Here is a 21,562-nt window from a genome sequence, read left to right on the forward strand (position 1 = left end):
GGGAAGGGGGTGGGGGGGGGGGGAGCCGCCTGCCCTGAAGAGTTGCCCCGCGCGGTCGTAAAACACAAGCGCGAGCGAAAGGCGGCCGTCAGAGTTGCCCCGCAGCCGTACAGTGGACGGGGATGCCGCGGGTCGAGTGGTGGGAAGAGAATTGCCCCGCGGCCGTAAAGCGGATTGATAGGTGGGTCCGGGTTGTCGCGAAGAGAAGGTGGACCCCCTCCCCCCACCACCGCTGACGGTTAGGATGGCGGCCGAGTTCCATCTGAGGACCGGCAAGCTGGTGGTGCTGCTGAACGGCAACCGCACGGCCAAGCGCAACAAGCCGACCGAGGAGTTCAACCACGGGCTGGCCATGAGCCGGGAGCCGCTGGGGGACGGCCAGGTCTTCCAGGTGCGGATCGACAGGAAGGTGAGGGCGACTTGATGAAGATGGGGGAGACCCCCCCCCCCCCCCCATAGGAAACACCGGGGATTGAGGCCTACCCCTGGTGGGGTTGGGATGATGCTGGTGCCCCAGCTGCAGTGGGGTGGTGGGGGAGGGTAAGGAATAGGAGCAGGAATGAGGGTGCAAAGGTGGTTTAACATTAGGGGTTGATGATTATAACAGTTATAATTCCCACTATGAATATTGCTGCAGATTAAACAGGCTGGTGATTAAATCAACCTCCTGCTGCTTAAAAAGCTGCAGATTGTCGCCATCCAGCCTGCATCTGAAGGGAGGATCCCACATCAGGGCTGGGGTCAGTCAGTCATAGTCTTGTTTCATTCTTCATCCCCCCCCCCCCCCACCCCCCCCACTCCAGTTTGAGATTTTGAAATGAATCTTGCCAGTCATTTTTGCAGAAGGCAACTTATGGATTCCCTTTCACCGCTGCCTCGACGAGAGGGTCACCCCACCCCCACCCCCCGACCCCTGGGAAGGCAGGCTCAGGGACGCCAGCATGACAGCAACAGAAGCCGGGGGCAGAATCGAGTGTCGACTGGGACCCAGATGAGAACAGAGGGGTGTTGGAAATGCTCAGCAGGTCGGACAGCATTTGGGGAGGGAGAAACGCGGTGACGTTTCAGGTGGCGGTCTCCCAACAGAACAGAACTGCGCTGTCAAAGGAGGTCTCGGGGGTTTTGTGCTCAGCAAGATGAGAGGCACCAATTGTCAGCATCAAACACTCCCCAGGGCAGGTACAGCACGGTGTTAGATACAGAGTAAAGCTCCCTCTACACTGTCCCTATCAAACACTGCCCAGGACAGGTACAGCACGGGGTTAGATACAGAATAAAGCTCCCTCTGCACTGTCCACATCAAACACCAGTTGCTCGTGTGCGTCCGCACCCAGGCTGCAACTCTCCACCTTCGGACCCTGCAGAGATACCTGTACGTTGAATGTCCTCTCAGATGGTGTGCGCTGGCGATGTATTTGTTCTGCCAGTGTCACTGCCTTCAAGACGACGCGCAGCTCCCGTCGGAGTCCGTTAGCCGCGCCTTTCTGAGGGAGTTGCCTGTCTTTTACCGGGATCTATTCCGAGTCTGGAATATGGTCGCCTCCAGTCAGGGCGCTCCCCCACTGGTGGGGGAGAGCGCCTCGGCTGTCCGGGCGGCCGACTCCGGGGACAGTCTGGCGGGCGGAGGAGTAGCCGAAACCCCCGGGACACCCCTCACTGCGGGTGGCGAGGGGGCTCGGGAGTGTAGAGCGCTCCCGGCCGTGCTGACCCCCGCTCGGCCGGAACTGCTCATCAAACCCAGGCCCCGAAACCCTCCTCGGGAGCAGGTCCCGCACAACCCGAGCCGCTTCTCGGAAATGCCCTCCGTGCCATTCCAATCGGCATGGAGGGGTTTCCTGTACTGGCTGCTCCTGCACACACTCCACTTCCTCACCCTCGTCAGCCGGCTGGACACGCCCTGGCGGTCCGCATTGCCATCTGGCGGCGAGGGGAAACACCGATGGAGGTCTCTCTACGCGGGAGTCTTCCCCCTTTACATCGGGGACCTGGGGTGGAGGGTGTTGCACAGAGCAGTCCCGTGCAATAGACTTTTAAGTAGGTTCACGGACTCCCAGGCCACCTGTACTTTCTGTGGCCTGGACGAGTCCGTGTTCCACGTTTATACGGAGTGTGCGAGGTTGCAGCCCCTCTTTGAGTATTTGAAGGGGCTGCTCCTCAAGTTCTGGCTGCACTTCAGTCCCACGCTCCTGATCTTTGGGCACCCGGTGCAGAGGGGCTTGGGCCGGGAGGAGGATCTCCTCGTCGGTCTGCTCCTGGGCCTGGTCAAGGTGGCAATTCACAGGTCCAGGCTGCGGGCTGTCGGGGCGGTGGGGGGGGGTCCGTCCTCCCCGATTTCCTTCCCCTCTTCCGTGGTTACATTCGTGCCCGGGTGTCCCTGGAGAAGGAGCATGCGGTGTCCGCCGGTACGCTTGAGGAACTGGAGTGCATCGCCGACGCCGAAAATGGCATTTTAATTTGAGTTTTTTGTTTATTTATCTGTTTTTAATAGATATTTTAAAAATATGTATATAAAGGGGCCTAAGGAATAAAGGCCCCCTCGACATAACAGAAAAAAGAAAAAAAACCGGGGATAGATACAGAGTAAAGCTCCCTCTACACTGTCCCCATCAAACACTCCCAGGACAGGTACAGCACGGGGTTAGATACAGAGTAAAGCTCCCTCTACACTGTCCCCATCAAACACTCCCAGGACAGGTACAGCACAGGGTTAGATACAGAGTAAAGCTCCCTCTACACTGCCCCCATCAAACACTCCCAGGACAGGTACAGCACAGGGTTAGATACAGAGTAAAGCTCCCTCTACACTGCCCCCATCAAACACTCCCAGGACAGGTACAGCATGGGGTTAGATACAGAGTAAAGCTCCCTCTACACTGAAGAGAAAAAAAAAGGGGTACTTCTTCTTTGGGCTCCTGGTCTCGGGAGACAATGGGTAAGCGCCTGGAGGTGGTCAGTGGTTTGTGGAGCAGTGCCTGGAGTGGCAATAAAGGTCAATACTGGAGTGACAGACTCTTCCACAGGTGCTGCAGATAAAATTGGTTGTCAGGGCTGTTTCGCAGTTGGCTCTCCCCTTGCGCTTCTGTCTTTTTTCCTAAGTCTCATTTTGCTAAGTCTCTTCGACTCGCCTTTATGGCTACCTGCCAGCTCTGGCGATTGTTGGCAACTGACTCCCACGACTTGTGATCAATGTCACAGGATTTCATGTCGCGTTTGCAGACGTCTTTATAGCGGAGACATTGACGGCCGGTGGTTCTGATACCAGTGGCGAGCTCGCTGTACAATGTGTCCTTGGGGATCCTGCCATCTTCCATGCGGCTCACATGGCCAAGCCATCTCAAGCGCCGCTGACTCAGTAGTGTGTATAAGCTGGGGATGTTGGCCGCCTCGAGGACTACTGTGTTGGAGATACGGTCCTGCCACCTGATGCCAAGTATTCTCCGGAGGCAGCGAAGATGGAATGAATTGAGACGTCGCTCTTGGCTGACATACGTTGTCCAGGCCTCGCTGCCATAGAGCAAGGTACTGAGGACACAGGCTTGATACACTCGGACCTTTGTGTTCCGTGTCAGTGCGCCATTTTCCCACACTCTCTTGGCCAGTCTGGACATAGAAGCGGATGCCTTTCCCATGCGCTTGTTGATTTCTGTTTCGAGAGACAGGTTACTGGTGATAGTTGAGCCTAGGTAGGTGAACTCTTGAATCACTTCCAGAGCGTGGTCGCCGATATTGATGGATGGAGCATTACTGACGTCCTGCCCCATGATGTTTGTTTTCTTGAGGCTGATGGTTAGGCCAAGTTCATTGCAGGCAGCCGCAAACCTGTCGATGAGACTCTGCAGGCACTCTTCAGTGTGAGATGTTAAAGCAGCATCGTCAGCAAAGAGGAGTTCCCTGATGAGGACTTTCCGTACTTTGGTCTTCGCTCTTAGACAGGCAAGGTTGAACAACCTGCCACCTGATCTTGTGTGGAGGAAAATTCCTTCTTCTGAAGACTTGAACACATGTGAGAGCAGCAAGGAGAAGAAAATCCCAAACAGTGTAGGTGCGAGAACACAGCCCTGTTTCACGCCACTCAGGATAGGAAAGGGGTCTGATGAGGCGTCGCTATGCTGAATTGTGCCTTTCATATTGTCATGGACCGACCACTCCCTGGTGTGCAGCAAGGTTAGACTCAAACCAAAGAAGCTGCATCACTCCAAGCAGAAGGGCCACCCGCGCATCAACACGAACAGAATTTCTTATCCACAGCGGTTACAAAAATTTCTAAATTCACTTGAAAAAGCCCTTCAAAACACTCCCACAGGGGATGCAGAGACCAAGTGGGCCCACATCAGAGACGCCATCTATGACTCAGCAATGACCACCTATGGCAAACGTGTGAAGCAGAATGCAGACTGGTTTCAATCTCACTTTGAAGAGCTGGAACCTGTCATAGCCGCTAAGCGCATTGCACTGTTGAACTACAAGAAAGCCCCCAGCGAGTTAACATCCGTAGCACTTAAAACAGCCAGAAGCGCTGCACAAAGAACAGCCAGGCGCTGCGCAAACGACTACTGGCAACACCTATGCAGTCATATTCAGCTGGCCTCAGACACCGGAAACATCAGAGGAATGTATGATGGCATTAAGAGAGCTTTTGGGCTAACCATCAAGATCGCCCCCCTCAAATCTAAATCGGGACACAATCACTGACCAACGCAAGCGAATGGACCGCTGGGTTGAGCACTACCTAGAACTGTACTCCAGGGAGAATGTTGTCACTGAGACTGCCCTCAATGCAGCCCAGCCTCTACCGGTCATGGATGAGCTGGAGGTACAGCCAACAAAATCGGAACTCAGTAATGCCATTGATTCTCTAGCCAGCGGAAAAGCCCCAGGGGAGGGACGGCATTACCCCTGAAATAATCAAGAGTGCTAAGCCTGCTATACTCTCAGCACTACATGAACTGCTTTGCCTGTGCTGGGATGAGGGAGCAGTACCACAGGACATGCGCGATGCCAATATCATCACCCTCTATAAAAACAAAGGTGAGCGTGGTGACTGCAACAACTACCGTGGAATCTCCCTGCTCAGCATAGTGGGGAAAGTCTTCGCTCGAGTCGCTTTAAACAGACTCCAGAAGCTGGCCGAGCGTGTCTACCCTGAGGCACAGTGTGGCTTTCAAGCAGAGAGATCCGCCATTGACGTGCTGTTCTCCCTTTGTCAGCTACAGGAGAAATGCCGCGAACAACAGATGCCCCTCTACATTGCTTCCATTGATCTCACCAAAGCCTTTGACCTCGTCAGCAGACGTGGTCTCTTCAGACGACTAGAAAAGATCGGATGCCCACCAAAGCTACTAAGTATCATCACCTCATTCCATGACAATATGAAAGGCACAATTCAGCATGGGGTTAGATACAGAGTAAAGCTCCCTTTACACCAGGGTTGTGCAACATACGGCCCGCAGATGTAAACTGTACCCAGTCATTCCTCATCCTCCCCAAGGGTCGGCAGCCTGTCCATACACAGACACCAGCGTCTTGGTAATAAAAATTTTGAGGTCTGAGTGGTAATTTCAGAGATGAGACATTTCCCATTGGCATCTTCTTTCCGACCAGACTGGCTTTAAAAAAAAAAATCACAATGTCCATTTCACAGCTGAATTGAAATTTCTAAACTCTGATCTTTATCTAATGTTCGTAACACTCCATATTCACAGCTGACTGGTCTTGAGAGCTGGAACAGATTTGTGGTTTTCTGGTCGGCTTTTTAAAAAATATCGGAACCCACCGGAAAAGCAGGGTCGGTACAGCATAGGTTAGATACAGAGTAAAGCTGCCTGTACTCTTCCCCAAATTCAGAGAGCATTTGCAAATGCCCCAGTGTGATATTTTCTCTCATGAAAGATCTGGCCCGGTGGTTATTTAGGACTATATTAAGACCTTTTGTAGCTGGAATATAGTTGAAAATTGTATGCTAACAGTCTAAGCTTATTTTACCTCATTCTTTGTTTATTAATGGCTTTCAAACGCTAGTTTTATAAGCATGAGAGTGGCATCCAGTTTGTATTGGAAGGAAATTGCGTCTGTTGCTGTAGGGTACTGTTTACTGTTTGGCAGCCTTTCCGCTCCCTCTATTCTTCCCCCTTCCAACAACAATTTGGAATTTTATAGGGCCTTTAACATCGGGATACGTTCCAAGATGCTTCGCAGCTTGTAATCAGACAAAATTTGACACTGAGCCAAGGAATGACTAAAAGGCACTGGCCGTAATCTTCCAATTCTCTTTAGATGTGGGGGTGGTGCCAGAGGGCTGGAGAATTACATATGTTACACCCTTGTTCAAAAAAGGTTTAAGGATAAGCCCAGCAACTGCAGTTGAATCAGTTTAACCTTGGTAGTGGGAAAGCTTTAATCTGGGGCAAAATTATCAGTCACTTGGACAAATGTGGATAAATTAAGGAAAGCCAGCATGGATCTGTTAAGGGCAAATCGTGTTTAACTAACTTGATTGAGTTTTTTGATGCAGTAACAGAGAGGGTTGATGTGGTGTGCACAGACTTCCAAAAGGCGTTTGATAAAGTCCCACATAACAAGCTTTTTGGCAGGTTTAAAGCCCGTGGAATAAAAAAGGCAATTGTGAACTGTGAGGAGGATAGTGATAGACTTCAAGAGAATATACAAAGTGACTCCTGACAACGCAGCCCCCTCTTTTCCCTCCCCAGCCGATGTCATCAGTGCATTCCCAGATTCGCACATGCGCAGAATGGATTCTTGCTGCCAGTATGGTGCTGGGAATTCCAGCCAGATCCATTTAAAATTCTCAAACAAAATGTCCACTGTATTTAGGTTTATGAAACAACAGCTAGACAAAAAAAACTAAACTAGTTGTTTTATATCACTGAAGTGATGCTGGATCAAGTTGTTGACTTGGCTCTCATTACAACACAGAAACAGCTCTATTTATCTGTTCCAACTTCCAAAATGATCGGATTTTTTTTTTTTTTAAATGCTCACCAGTTTAAAATTTGGATTTGTGTCCTTTAATAACTGTCATTAAAATTCATTAAGCAACCCGTTGCGGGGAGCAGGGGCGGGGACCAGAAGTGGCCATTTTGTTTTTGTGATAAATTGAGCAGCGCCATCTTTGCTGCTGGCAGCTGCCCAAAACATCGCAGACAGTGACGTTTCAGTGCATGAGGCTGCATTTGCGCACATGCAAGTACTGCACCACCTAGTGGTTGCGTTGTCAGCAAACGCAGCCGAGAACATAGGCAGGCTGGTGATATGGGCGGACTTATGGCAGATGAAATTTAATGCAGAGAAGTATGAAGTGATACATTTTGGTAGGAAAAATAAGGAGAGGCAATATCAAATAAAGGATATAATTGTAAGTTGGGGTGCAGGAGCAGAAGAGGGTATATGTGCACAAATCGTTGAAGGTGGCAGGACAGGGTGAGAAAGCGGTTAATGAGGCATATGGGATCCTGGACTTCATAAATAGAGGCATAGAGTACAAAAGCAAGGAAGTTATGGTGAACTTTTATAAAACATCTGGTTCAGCCTTAATTGGAGTATTGTGTCCAATTCTGGGCACCGCACTTTAGGAAGTGTTATGACCAAAGTGAGACCGTTAGCGTTACAATATGAGATATGAACCACTCCCCTGCCCCCCCCCCATACAAATTTCAAGAATTACATGACAAAATTTCACATTTTTAAGACTTGTAACAACTAAACTATTAACTAAATAATACTTTGTAAGTACCTCATACCCCAAAGTACAAAGAAAGGTATTTACTTATTAAACCGCTTAAAAACCTCACACCGCATTTGTATGTTAAACAGTCCTCTTTGACAGTGAAATCCTTTGCAGTCAAAAGTCCTGGCATCCTCCCGGTTTCAATGGGTTGGATCTCCCAGATTTTTCTCAAAGTCACTGTCAACCTCGCGCACTTCTCCGAACATTTTCGACCTGGATGTCCGTGAATAAGGCGATTCCTGGTGATCCTGTTGGTCTTTTTCTTCTCTGCAAACTTCAAAATTAAAAACAGCCTTTCACTGCATCAGTTTTTTCTTCTGAGAGCAGTGGTTACCCTCTCTCTCCCTTGAGGCTGCCACCACCAGTTGTCTTCCTTTCTTACAGCCTGTCTGCCTTCAGAAAATCTGTTAAATTTATCTGGAATGAAACGTCAATATCTCAGTCCTTTTCAATGTGCAAAGTCCAGAAGTCTGGTTTCAGCAGAGCTACCTGGGCTTTTCATTGTTTCCTGATGTTAGCACCTGTCGTGCATGTTTGCATCTTCAGAATTCCTGCCTCCCTGCTTATGATCTGAAGGTCTGGGAGGGTGAAATCCATTGCTCTTCAGGTGCTATACCTCTGCGGTCTCTACTTTAAAAAGAAAACTCTGTGTTCTCTGTTGTCCTGTGAACCAAAATTTCTGGCTTGTTTCAGCAGAGTTGATGTGAGGTCACCTGACTTCTCTAACTCCATCTTCAACTTTTAAAAGTCGCAGTTTTTAAAATTACAATCATGTTACAAAGTCCAGCGTTCACAACAGAAGGAGGTGAAGACATCAGAGAGGGTGCAGAAAAGACTTACGAGAATAGTTCCAGGGATGAGGAACTTCAGTTACGTGGATAGATTGGAGAAACTGGAGCTGTTCTCAGAGAAGCGAAGGCTGAGAGGAGATTTGATAGAGGTGTTCAAAATCATGAGGGGTTTAAACAGAGTAGTTAGGGAGAAACTGTTCCCGTTTGGCAGAAGGACTGTGAACCAGAGGACACCACCTTAAAGTGATTAGCAAAAGAATCAAAGGCGACATGAGGAAAAGCTTTTTCACGCAGTGAGTGGTTAGGATCGGGATTGCACTGCCTGACAGCGTGGTGGAGGCAGATTCAATCATGGCTTTCAAAAGGAATTGGATAATTATCGGAAAAGACAAGATTTGCAGGGCTACCGGGAAGATGTGGGGGAGCAGGACTAGCTGAGTTGCTCATGCAGAGCCAACATGGACACAGTGGGCCAAATGTTCGTCACCTGTGCTGTAACCATTCTGTGATTCTATAAAGGCTTTGCCAAAGAGGTAAGTTTTAAGCAGCGTCTTAAAGGAGGAGGGAATTCCAAAGTTTAGGGCCCAGGCAGCTGAAGGCACGGCCGCCGATGGTGGAACAATTAAAATGAGTGATGTGCAAGGGGCCAGCATTGGAGGAGCACAGAGATCACAGAGAGTTGTAGAGGTGGAGGAGATGGGGAGGATCAAAGCGATGAAGGGATTTAAGCGGGGGCGGTGATGGGTGAACGGGACTTGGTGCGAGTGAGGATACAGGAGGCAGAGTTTTTGGATGAGCTCAAGTGGGAAGGTGGGAGGCTGGTCAGCAGAACATTGGAATAGTCGAGTCTGAAGGCATGGATGAGGGTTTTCAGCAGTGGATAAACCAAGGCGGGGACAGAGACTGGCGCTGATGAGGACAAGAAAATAGGTAGCTTCAGTGATGGAGAGGATATTGCTTCAGAAACTCCGCTCAGAATCATATATGACGCCAAAGTTACCAGCAGTATGGTTCAGCCTCAGTCAGTGGCCAGGGAGAGAGATGGAGTTGGTGGCCACGGAATGGAGTTTGTGCCGGGGTCCGAAGACAATGGCTTCAGTCTTCCCACTGTTTATTTGATGGAAATTGCATCTCATTCAGGACTGGATGTCAGACAAGTACTCTGAAGACCGAGGCAGTGGAGGGGTTGAGAGAGGTGGAGGTGGGGATAGAGCTGGGTATTGGGGCAAAGTACATTTGAGATCAGACACCATGTCAGATGATGTCACCGAGATGCAGCATGTAGAAAAGAAATGTAAAATAGTCGATTTGTCTACAAGAGGAATCGATCGGTACGAACTCTGCGCGCCAGCTCCTAAGTTACTGAGCTTACAGACTGTGTTAATACTTAATGGATTTGAGGGATGGTCTCCATCAAATTGATGAACATTAATGTGGGATGCATATTTAAGGTACGCCACTTGTAAGATTTTTGATAAGATAAGGGTGTTTTGCACCCACTTCTAAGGTGGGAACAGACTTTGCAGCAAACAGGTCATTGCGAATCGACTTTATTGAGATAAAGGTAAGGAAAAGTTTGTTCAGTTCTCAGATAAACCATAGTCACAAACACGGGCAGTAATTAACAGTCTCGCCCATATCAGAGACTGGACGACAGAGTGCACGACACTCTCTCGCAGCTTGTGGTCTTCAAGCTTTTGGCGCTCTTGTTTGCTCTCTTTCTCTTCTCTTCTCTATTCTCTCTCTCTCCTCTCTCTCTCTCCCTCTCTCGTAGCTTCTTGTTGTGTAAATTCTCTGCCACATAGTGGCAAAGTCAGGATTCAATTTATCCTGGCAGCTTCACAGTTAACCCTCCGCTCATACCGATCAGTGTTGTATTAAAGGATGTCTTTCACAACCAACCAAGGATCGTTTTATGATGGTTGCTAACCTTCTGCATTTATGCAACTAATACATGGAAAAATATCTTTGTGTTAACCACCTTATCTCAGTTCTTGTACTTTTCCGAGGATGCCTTATCTCACTACGAGACAAAACTATGCAGAAGCTGTGTTCACTGTCTGTTCTCACAGTCTAACGCTTTTACTGCAAGTTTTCAAACTTGACTTAACCTCCCAGAATCCCTCTGCCTTGACATCTTGTCTATACTGTACCATTTTTCCTAAATTTTTCACTTTACCATACTACAAAGAAGGATTCTAATAAAGCTAAATGTTAGTTAATAATAAGTCATTTGTTAGCTTATAATGGCGAGATTCTAACAATCAGTATGTTGGTTAGTAACTTTTAGCAACCTAATAATCGTACAATATCTCCTTATCTCGAGAGACAATGGGTAAGCGCCTGGAGGTGGTCAGTGGTGTGTGGAGCAGCGCCTGGAGTGGCTATAAAGGCCAATTCTAGAGTGACAGGTTCTTCCACAGGTGCTGCAGAAAAATTTGATTGTCGGGGCTGTTACACAGTTGGCTCTTCCATTGCGCCTCTGTCTTTTTTCCTGCCAACTGCTAAGTCTCTTCGTCTCACCACACTTTAGCCCCGCCTTTGTGGCTGTCCGCCAGCTCTGGCAATTGCTGGCAACTGACTCCCACGACTTGTGATCAATGTCACAGGATTTCATGTCGCGTTTGCAGACGTCTTTATAGCGGAGACATTGACGGCCGGTGGGTCTGATACCAGTGGCGAGCTCGCTGTACAATGTGTCTTTGGGGATCCTGCCATCTTCCATGCGGCTCACATGGCCAAGCCATCTCAAGCGCCGCTGACTCAGTAGTGTGTATAAGCTGGGGATGTTGGCCGCCTCGAGGACTACTGTGTTGGAGATACGGTCCTGCCACCTGATGCCAAGTATTCTCCGGAGGCAGCGAAGATGGAATGAATTGAGACGTCGCTCTTGGCTGACATACGTTGTCCAGGCCTCGCTGCCATAGAGCAAGGTACTGAGGACACAGGCTTGATACACTCGGACCTTTGTGTTCCGTGTCAGTGCGCCATTTTCCCACACTCTCTTGGCCAGTCTGGACATAGCAGTGGAAGCCTTTCCCATGCGCTTGTTGATTTCTGCATCTAGAGACAGGTTACTGGTGATAGTTGAGCCTAGGTAGGTGAACTCTTGAATCACTTCCAGAGCGTAGTCGCCGATATTGATGGATGGAGCATTTCTGACGTCCTGCCCCATGATGTTCGTTTTCTTGAGGCTGATGGTTAGGCCAAGTTCATTGCAGGCAGCCTGTCGATGAGACTCTGCAGGCACTCTTCAGTGTGAGATGTTAAAGCAGCATAGTCAGCAAAGAGGAGTTGCCAGATGAGGACTTTCCGTACTTTGGACTTCGCTCTTAGACGGGCAAGATTGAACAACCTGCCCCCTGATCTTGTGTGGAGGAAAATTCCTTCTTCCGAGGACTTGAACGCATGTGAAAGCAGCAGGGAGAAGAAAATCCCAAAAAGTGTGGGTGCGAGAACACAGCCCTGTTTCACACCACTCAGGATAGGAAAGGGCTCTGATGAGGAGCCACCATGTTGAATTGTGCCTTTCATATTGTCATGGAATGAGGTGATGATACTTAGTAGCTTTGGTGGACATCCAATCTTTTCTAGTAGTCTGAAGAGACCATGTCTGCTGACGAGGTCAAAGGCTTTGGTGAGATCAATGAATGCAATGTAGAGGGGCATCTGTTGTTCACGGCATTTCTCCTGTATCTGACGAAGGGAGAACAGCATGTCAACGGTCGATCTCTCTGCACGAAAGCCACACTGTGCCTCAGGGTAGACGCGCTCGGCCAGCTTCTGGAGCCTGTTTAGAGCGACTCGAGCAAAGACTTTCCCCACTATGCTGAGCAGGGAGATTCCACGGTAGTTGTTGCAGTCACCTCGGTCACCTTTGTTTTTATAGAGGGTGATGATATTGGCATCGCGCATGTCCTGGGGTACTGCTCCCTCGTCCCAGCACAGGCAAAGCAGTTCATGTAGTGCTGAGAGTATAGCAGGCTTGGCACTCTTGATTATTTCAGGGGTAATGCTGTCCTTCCCAGGGGCTTTTCCGCTGGCTAGAGAATCAATGGCATCACTGAGTTCCGATTTTGTTGGCTGTATGTCCAGCTCATCCATGACTGGCAGAGACTGGACTGCATTGAGGGCGGTCTCAGTGACAACATTCTCCCTGGAGTACAGTTCTATGTAGTGCTCAACCCAGCAGTCCATTTGTTTGTGTTGGTCAGTGATTATGTCCCCTGATTTAGATTTGAGGGGGGCGATCTACTTGATGGTTGGCCCAAGAGCTCTCTTAATGCCATCATACATTCCTCTGATGTTTCCGGTGTCTGAGGCCAGCTGAATATGACTGCATTGGTGTTGCCAGTAGTCGTTTGCGCAGCGCCTGGCTGTTCTTTGTGCAGTGCTTCTGGCTGCTTTAAGTGCTACGGATGTTAACTCACTGGGGGCTTTCTTGTAGTTCAACAGTGCAATGCGCTTAGCGGCTATGACGGGTTCCAGCTCTTCATTATGAGATTGAAACCAGTCTGCATTTCTCCTCGCACTTTTGCCGTAGGTGGTCAAAGCTGACTCATAGATGGCGTCTCTGATGTGGGCCCACTTGGTCTCAGCATCCCCTGTGGGAGTGTTTTGAAGGGCTGACACAAGTGAATTTAGTGCATTATTTTAAACTACTGACTGCCCCACTGACAGACCTGCACCCACCAGTACTGTACCCCAGTGTTATACAGTGACAAACCTGCACCCACCAGTACTGTACCCCAGTGTTATACAGTGACACACCTGTACCCAGCAGTACTGTACCCCAGTGTTATACAGTGACAGACGTGTCCCCCACCGGTACTGTACCCCAGTGTTATACAGTGACGGACCTGTCCCCCACCAGTACTGTACTCCTGTGTTATACAGTGACAGACCTGTACCCACCAGTACTGTACTCCTGTGTTATGCAGTGACAGACCTGTCCCCCACCAGTACTGTACTCCTGTATTATACAGTGACAGACCTGCACCCACCAGTACTGTACCCCAGTGTTATACAGTGACAGACCTGTGCCCACCAGTACTGTACCCCAGTGTTATACAGTGACAGACCTGTACCCAGCAGTACTGTACCCCAGCGTCATACAATATTAAGAAGTCACCTACTCCTAACTCTCTTCCTCAGTCTCTTAATGATTCATTGTCACTGATGCCCCAACCAGAACAAATAGTCTTTTTCTCTCCATCCCAATATCACTTGGTTCCCTCAGAATCCAAAAATCTATCTATCTCCACCTTGAATATACTCATCATCTGAGCATCCACAGTTCCCTGGTGTAGAGAATTCCAAAGATTAACCCCCTTGAGTGAACAAATTTTTCCTCATCTCAGTCCGAATGAGCGACCCCTTATCCTGAGAATTCCCCCCCCGAGTTCCAGACTCTCCAGCCAGGGGAATACAGCCGTTCAGAATCTATCCTGTCAATCCCTCTGCAAATTTTTATATGTTTCAATGTTTCTGATAGCTTCATTGTCTCTTTGTCTTTGCTGAACAGGTAAACTCCTGGAGTGGTTCGATCGAGATCGGGGTGACTGCCCTAGATCCCAACACCTTGGACTTCCCCAGCAGTGCCACCGGGCTGAAGGGCGGCTCGTGGATCATCTCCGGCTGCTCGGTGTTGCGGGATGGGCGCTCGGTGCTGGAGGAGTACGGGCAGGACCTGGACCAGCTGAGCGAGGGCGACAAAGTGGGCATCCAGCGGACGGCCGGGGGCGAGCTGCACCTGTGGGTGAACGGGCGGGACTGTGGGGTAGCGGCCGCGGGACTGCCCCCGCAGGTGTGGGGCGTGGTGGACCTGTACGGCAAGTGCACCCAGGTGACGGTGCTGGCCTGCGACAACATCTCCCGAAGAGAAGAAACCCGCAGGGCCACCACCACCGAGGAAGGTAACGGTTTGCATCTTTTCCTGTTCCACCTTTATCCCTCAACAGATGACCCCATTTCCTTCACTGCTGCCTCTGGGAGCTTGCTGTGCATAAATTGGCCACCCCATTTCCCCACATTGCAGCAGGGACTACACTTCACAAAGTCCCAGGTTGACTGTAAGGCACTTCAGCTGGTCCTGGGTTCATGAAAGGTGCTATAGAAATGCAAGTCTGTTCTTATTTTTTTAAGGATGAAAGTAACTAATAACTTCAGGGCCAACAAGAGATTGTAGCAGCTGGCAGAAAAGTTGGACGCCTCTATTAAAAAAAGTAACAGAGGAGAAAACAAAAAGGGAACCAACTGTCTTCGTTTACATGGGATTTACAACACAGAAATAGCCCATTCAGCTCAACCAGTACCTAACAATGTTTATGCTCCGCACGAGTCTCTTTTCCCCCCCCCCCCCCCCCCCACTTCATCTCCCCCTATCACCACATCCTTCTATTCCTTTCTCCCGCATGTGTTTATCCAGCTTCCCCCTTAAATGTATCGACACTATTCACCTCAACCACTCCCTGTGGGAGCGAGTTCCACATTCTCACCACTCTCGGGAAAGGAGTTTCTCCTGAATTCCCCATTGGATTTATTAGTGACTGTCTTATATTGATGGCTCCCTAGTTCTGGTCTCCCCCCAACAAGTGGAAACATTTCTACGTCTACCCTATCAAACCCTTTTCATAATTTTAAAGACCTCTATCAGGTTGCCCCTGAGCCTTCCCTCTTAGTGAAAACAGCCCCAGCCTTTTTCTGATAGTTTGAACCTCTCACTATTTTTACGTGCTAGTGTTTTCTTTTACTGAGGTAGTAATTTTTTTCCCCCCCAGTGTTGCTAGTCCAGGACACATCCAGGTTTCCAGATCTCTCTCTCCTCTCCCCTTTCAGTTTCTCCAGTTTGTAGTCAGCTGTTTGTTTCTGTCTCTACCACCCAGCTCTCGCTATTGTCCCGCAGGACCTATTTGCCATTTCCAGGTGCATCGAGTCAGTGAATCCAGCAGCCTCTAGGACCCCGAAGGTATGTTTTTCACCTTCGGATATGAAAGCAGAGGGTTCCTCGCTCCTCTGGCAACTGGGTTTACTGATGGAAAGCGACTCTGTCTGCGAGAGTCCTATGTGAAGTGAGTTTGGGATACACAGCCTATTCCAAAGCAAAAAACTGTCTCTAACTAGAAGTAGAATTGCTAGCTCTCACTGAATGAGGCCACAGACCACATCTGGTGTCAGAACTGGAAAAAATCACATCATGGAGAAGCAGGAGGAACGTTTCTGAATTTGGGGCTGAAGTACGTTGTTGGGGAAATGTAGAGGGAGCTTTACTCTGTATCTAACCCGTGCTGTACCTGTCCTGGGAGGAGCTTTACTCTGTATCTAACCCGTGCTGTACCTGTCCTGGGAGGAGCTTTATTCTGTATCTAACCCGTTTTTTTTTTTGAAGGTGGCTTTTATACCCCCGGCCCCTTTTATATATTTCATATATTCCTTAGGCCCCCTTTATATACATATTTTTAAATTAACTTTATTGAAAACAGATAAATAAACAAAAAACTCAAATTAAAATGCCATTGTCGGCGTCAACGATGCACTCCAGTCCCTGCGGTGCCCACCGGTTGCGGAAGGCCTCAGGCGTACCGGCAGACACCGCATGCTCCCTCTCCAGGGACAACCGGGCGCGAACGTAACCGCGGAAGAGGGGCAGGCAATCAGGGAGGACAGACCCCCCGACAGCCCAGAGCCTGGACCTGTGATTTGACACCTTAGTCAGGCCCAGGAGCAGACCGACGAGGAGATCCTCCTCCCGGCCCACGCCCCTCCGCACCGGGTGCCCAAAGATCAGGAGCGTGGGACTGAAGTGCAGCCATAATTTGAGGAGCAGCCCCTTCAAATACTCAGAGGGGCTGCAACCTCACACACTCCGTATATATGTGAAACGCGGACACAACCTGGCGGTCCGCGTTGCCATATGGCGGCAAGGGGAAACCCCGATGAAGGTCTCTCTACGCAGGAGTCTTCCCCCTTTATATCGGGGACCTGGGGTGGAGGGTACAGGCGGCCTGGGAGTCTGTGAACCTACTTAAAAGTCCATTGCATGGGACTGCCTTGTGCAACACCCTCCACCCCAGGTCCCCGATGTAAAGGGGGAAGACTCCTGCGTAGAGAGACCTTCATCGGGGTTTCCCCTTGCTGCCATATGGCAACGCAGACCGCCAGGTTGTGTCCGGCCGGCTGACGAGGGCGAGGAAGTGGAGAGTGTGCGGGAGCAGCCCTTACAGGAAACCCCTCCGCGCCGATTGGAATGGCACGGAGGGCATTTCTGAGAGGCGTCTCAGGTTGTGCAGGACCGGCTCCCGAGGAGGGTTTCAGGGCCTGGGTCCGATGAGCAGTTCCAGCCGAGCAGGGGTCAGCTCGGCCGGGATCGTTCCACGCTCCCGAGCCCCCTTGCCACCCGCAGTGAGGGACGTCCCGGGTGTTTCGGCGACGACTCCGCCCGCCGGACCGTCCCCGGAGTCGGCCGCCCAGACAGCCGAGGAGCTCTCCTCCGCCAGCGGGGGAGCGCCCTGACTGGAGGCGATCATGTTCCAGACTCGGAATAGATCCCGGTAAAAGACAGGCAACTCCCTCAGAGACGCGGGGCTAACGGACTCCACCGGGAGCTGCGTGTCGTCTTGAAGGCAGTGACACTGGCGGAAAAAATACGTTGCCAGCGCACACCATCCAGGAGGATGCTCGACGGACAGGTATCTCTGCAGGGTCCGAAGGCGGAGAGTCGCAGCCTGGGTGCGGACGCACACCAGCGACTGGCCGCCCTCCTCAATCGGGAGGCTCAGGACCGCGGCAGAGACCCAGTGTTTCCTCTTGCCCCAGAAGAAATAGACGAGTTTCTTCTGGATCTTGGTGGCAAATACAGGGGGCGGGGCCAAAGTGACCAACCGGTACCGGAGCATCGAGGCCACCAGTTGCTTTATGACCAACGCTCGGCCCCTGTAGGAAAGCACTCTGAGCAGTCCTATCCAGCGCCCCAGCCGAGCGGTGACTTTCACCTCCAACTCCTGCCAGTTTGCCGGCCAGGCTTCCTCAGCGGGGCTAAGGTGGACTCCCAGATAGAGGAGGTGCGTGGTGCTCCACGCAAAAGGTGTCATCTCCTCCGGCAGGGAGTCCACCCGCCACTGACCAACCAGGAGACCGGAACATTTCTCCCAATTGATCCTCGCGGAGGACGCGGCAGAAAAGGTCTGTTGGCAGTCGCGCATCCTCCGCAAGTCAACGGGATCTGTGATTGCGAGGAGCACGTCGTTGGTGTAACCCGAGTGGACGACCCGCATGGCCGGCTCGCGCAGAGCCAATCCCGTCAACCTCCTGCGAAGCAAGCACAGGAAGGGCTCCACGCAGATGGTATACAATTGGCTGGACATGGGGCATTCCTGACGCACTCCTCTCCCAAATCGAAGGGGCGCTGTCAAGGACCCGTTAACTTTGACTAGACACTCTGCGGTGGCGTATAAAAGTCGGACCCAGGCCATGAAATGCGGCCCGAGTCCGAAAGCGCGCAGAGTCCCGAAAAGGTATTAGTGATCCACCCTGTCGAACGCCTTCTCCTGATCGAGGGAGAGAAAGGCGACCGACTGACCAGTCCTCTGGGAAAGTTGGATCAGGTCCCGGACCAGGTGGATGTTGTCCTGGATGGACCGGCCCGGGACCGTGGAGGACTGGTCAGGGTGGATCATGTGGGCCAGCACAGAGCCCAGGCGGGTCGACATAGCCCGGGCAAAGATCTTATAATCCATGCTGAGGAGGGAGCCCGGGCGCCAGTTTTTAAGCAGGCGGAGATCGCCCCTCTTCGGCAGCAGGACGATGACTGCCCTGCACCACGAGAGGGGCATCTCCCCGTTCGCCAAGCTTTCCCCCAGGACCTGCGCGTAATTGTCCCCCAGGACGTCCTGGAACGCCCTGAGGAACTCCATGGCCAACCCGTCCAGCCCTGGGGATTTGCCCCTTGAGAGCTGGTGGAGAGCGCCAGTCAGCTCCGCCAACGTGAGCGGACCCTCCAATCTTTCGGCGCCCTCCGGGCTGACCTGCGACAGGTCCTCCCACAAAACTCTGCGCAGTCCTGGCTAGACGGATCCAGAAAGAATAACGCACTGTAATAAGTACGGACCAGGAGGCCCATTCCCTCTGGATCCGTGATGGAGGATCCGTCGTCGGCCAGCAGCTCAACGAGCTGCTTACGGACCCCCAGCCATTTTTCCAGCGAGTAGAAGAAGGGTGAGGCGCGGTCCAAATCTTCCAGGATCTGGATCCGCGACCTCACGTACGTGCCTCGGGACCCTATGAGCTGCAGGTCCCTCAGCGCGCCCTTCTTCTCTTTGTACGCCTGCCACAGGGCCGGGTTCACGACGGAATGACCGAGGCGGGACTCCAAGTCGAGCACCTCCCTTTCAAGGCGCTCGATCTCGGCTTCCCGCCTCTTGGTCGACCCCTTCGTGTACTCCTGACAGAAGACGCGGATGTGAGTCTTGCCCATATCCCACCATAGCCTCAAGGAGGGGAAGCCCCCCTGCTTCCTTCTCCAGTCGGCCCAGAATCGACAGAACGAGTCCCGAAATCGCTTGTCCTCCAGCAGCCAGTTGTTAAAGTGCCAGTATGCGGACCCCGCCCGCGTGCGGAGCGGAGTGAACTCTGCCCACACCAGGCGGTGGTCCGAGCACATCACCAGCCGCATGGAGGTCGTCGAGACGCGGGAGACGTACGCCTGCGAAAAGTAGAGGCGGTCGATTCGGGACCCTCCTCCAGACCTCCACGTGAAGGCGCTGGAGTCAGGATGGAGATTCCGGCAGACGTCCACCAAGTTAAGGGAGCTGATCAGTCCCCTCAACTTCTCCACTGACGCTTGGCCGTGCTGGGGACTGTAACAATCCCCCACCTCAAGGGTACAGTTAAAATCCCCCCCCCCGAGAATGATGCACTCGCCGCTATCGATGGAGCTCAAGAGAGCGGATCCTTCTTCAAAGAAGCGCGCTTGCAAAGCGCCGGGCCTGGGCGCGTACACGTTCACAAAGTGGAGCGGCACGCTACCCAGGCGAACGGCGAGGTGGAGCAAGCGGCCCGGCACTAGCTGCTTGACCCCCAAGATCTCTGGCTGAAAGGTCGGGGCCAACAAGATAGCCACCCCTCTCGAAATAGGGGTGAGGTGACTCATGTAGACCCCACCCTGCCACTCCAGGAGCCAAGTGGCTTCGTCTTCCAGAACGGTGTGGGTTTCCTGCAGAAAGCTCACCGCGTATCTCCCTTCCCCAAGGACAGAGAGATTGTGAAATCTGCGGTGAGACCCCCTGCTGCCGTTGATGTTGAGGCTGGCTATGGTTATCTTCATGTCAAAGGTACTTAAAACCTGTCACCAACAGCTCACTGTGAGGAGGGAGTGGAAGTGCACCTGGCCTTCCACTCCCCCAGCAACCCATTGAGGAACACATTAAAACGGCGCCTCTCAACCAGTTTCACGCCCGCGCGCTTGCCCGCTTTCTTAAATGATTAGTGCCAGACTCGACCAACAGCCGAGGGCCAGCTGAACTTTATTGCGGCAACCTCTGCAAGCCGTGAGGAAATCCCGGAGTTCCTCCGTGGGGATGAGAGGAGATTTGGTGGGAGGCACGAGGGACTCCACCACCTCACTGGCGATAGAATCAAGGTCATCCTCCGTGCCCCACACCGAGTCTCCATCCTCCTCCAGGTCATCACTGCCAGCGGTCGACATGCCCACCACACACTGTGGGGCGGACGTCCCGGCCACGCCAGCTAGTCCCGCCTCCGTCACGATCCCACTCCCAGGATCGATGGCGGAGGAGGACTCTCTGGGTTCGAAGTTGGAACTGGAGCCAGTGGGCGCCAGTGGTTCAGGACCCCCCTCCACCTCCGACCTCAGGCCAATGAGCGGTCCAGGGGAGACGAATGTTCCCGACTCCGGAAATCCAGCCGGAGCCGAGATCAGAGGTGGAGAGAAGAGGCCGTCTCCCGCTCCCCCAGCACCCACAGGCCCAGCAGATGGGGCAGCCATTTCAGTTATAATCAGGTCGGGTGTCTCCTGGTTGTCAGTGGATTCTGGCTGGGAGGGCCGACCCTTTGGGGAGTCTCCCTCCGCTCCACTCGGCACCCGACCCAGTGGGAGAACGGGAGGCTTCTCCAGAAGCGTCCCCAGACTCCCCCACCACAAGTAGGGCTTCACTTGCTCCCACAGGAGGGGCTGCATGTAGAGGGGCCTCCCCCTCCCACCTCCCCTCCATCCTGATGAATAGGGAACTCCTGCCCAGACTTTGCAGCCTTGATGTTGGTGGTGGTAGGGGGAACCTGGGGACCCGAAACAGGAGACAGCTGCCCTCCAACAGATGGGCCCTGCACCTCAGGGCCCTGTGTTACCTCTGTGGAGGGGTGCCTTCTCTTTTTCCCGCTAGGGCGCAGAGGCTCAGAGACCTCCATGTCATCAGAGACCTCCACCTCCGCACCCTTTTTTTTTTAGTTACTCTGGGCCTGAGCCCAGCCCTGGGACAGTTGGATTCCCTGGGAGCGGGCCTTGGGCTGAGCCCAGGCTCGGGCTGTGTCACGGTGTTCAGGGGACGAGCCTCTGGTGTTTACTTTTCCTCCGCGCCTTCCTTCCACTCGGACGGGCATTCCCCACCCTGTGAAAACCACAGCCTCCAGAACCGACTGAGCGGTGTCTGTAGGATTTGTGGGGGGAGTGGGAGGAGGTGCAGTGGCGACACCCTGGGCCGCTGAGGTGGAACACGCCCCACACCCTTGCAGACGTGGCACCGTGCCCCATCCGAGGTCCAAAAGACGCGGTAGGCCGTCCCCTGGAATTCCACACTGAAGTGGCCCTCCAAGACCTCCTCCTGCGCCAGCTGCATAAATAGCTGGCGGCGGAGGGAGTAGACATGTCAGAGGCTGTGTCCCCAAAGACCGAGCGGGACTGGGGTGATCCCCGACCTCACCTCCCCCAGATGGTGCAGGTGGGGGAGGAGGAGCTCACTGGGAATAAAGAGCGGGACGTTTGATAACATTATCCGCTGCGCAGTGGCCCCTGGAG

General features: G+C 52.2%; 1 protein-coding gene across 1 annotated transcript in view; it reads left to right on the forward strand.

Annotated features, from left to right (window-relative positions):
- The first annotated feature begins 36 nt into the window (after positions 1-36).
- The window catches only part of neurl4 (neuralized E3 ubiquitin protein ligase 4), a 105,869-nt gene continuing 84,343 nt past the window's right edge, over positions 37-21,562 (forward strand). The window contains 2 exon segments of the mRNA XM_068023807.1: positions 37-409; positions 14,060-14,450. Coding sequence (XP_067879908.1) covers positions 245-409; positions 14,060-14,450 — 556 coding nt within the window. The 5' untranslated portion in view covers positions 37-244.

The sequence above is a fragment of the Heterodontus francisci genome, chromosome 48 (assembly GCF_036365525.1).
Source record: "Heterodontus francisci isolate sHetFra1 chromosome 48, sHetFra1.hap1, whole genome shotgun sequence".
NCBI classification, from domain to species: Eukaryota; Metazoa; Chordata; class Chondrichthyes; order Heterodontiformes; family Heterodontidae; genus Heterodontus; species Heterodontus francisci.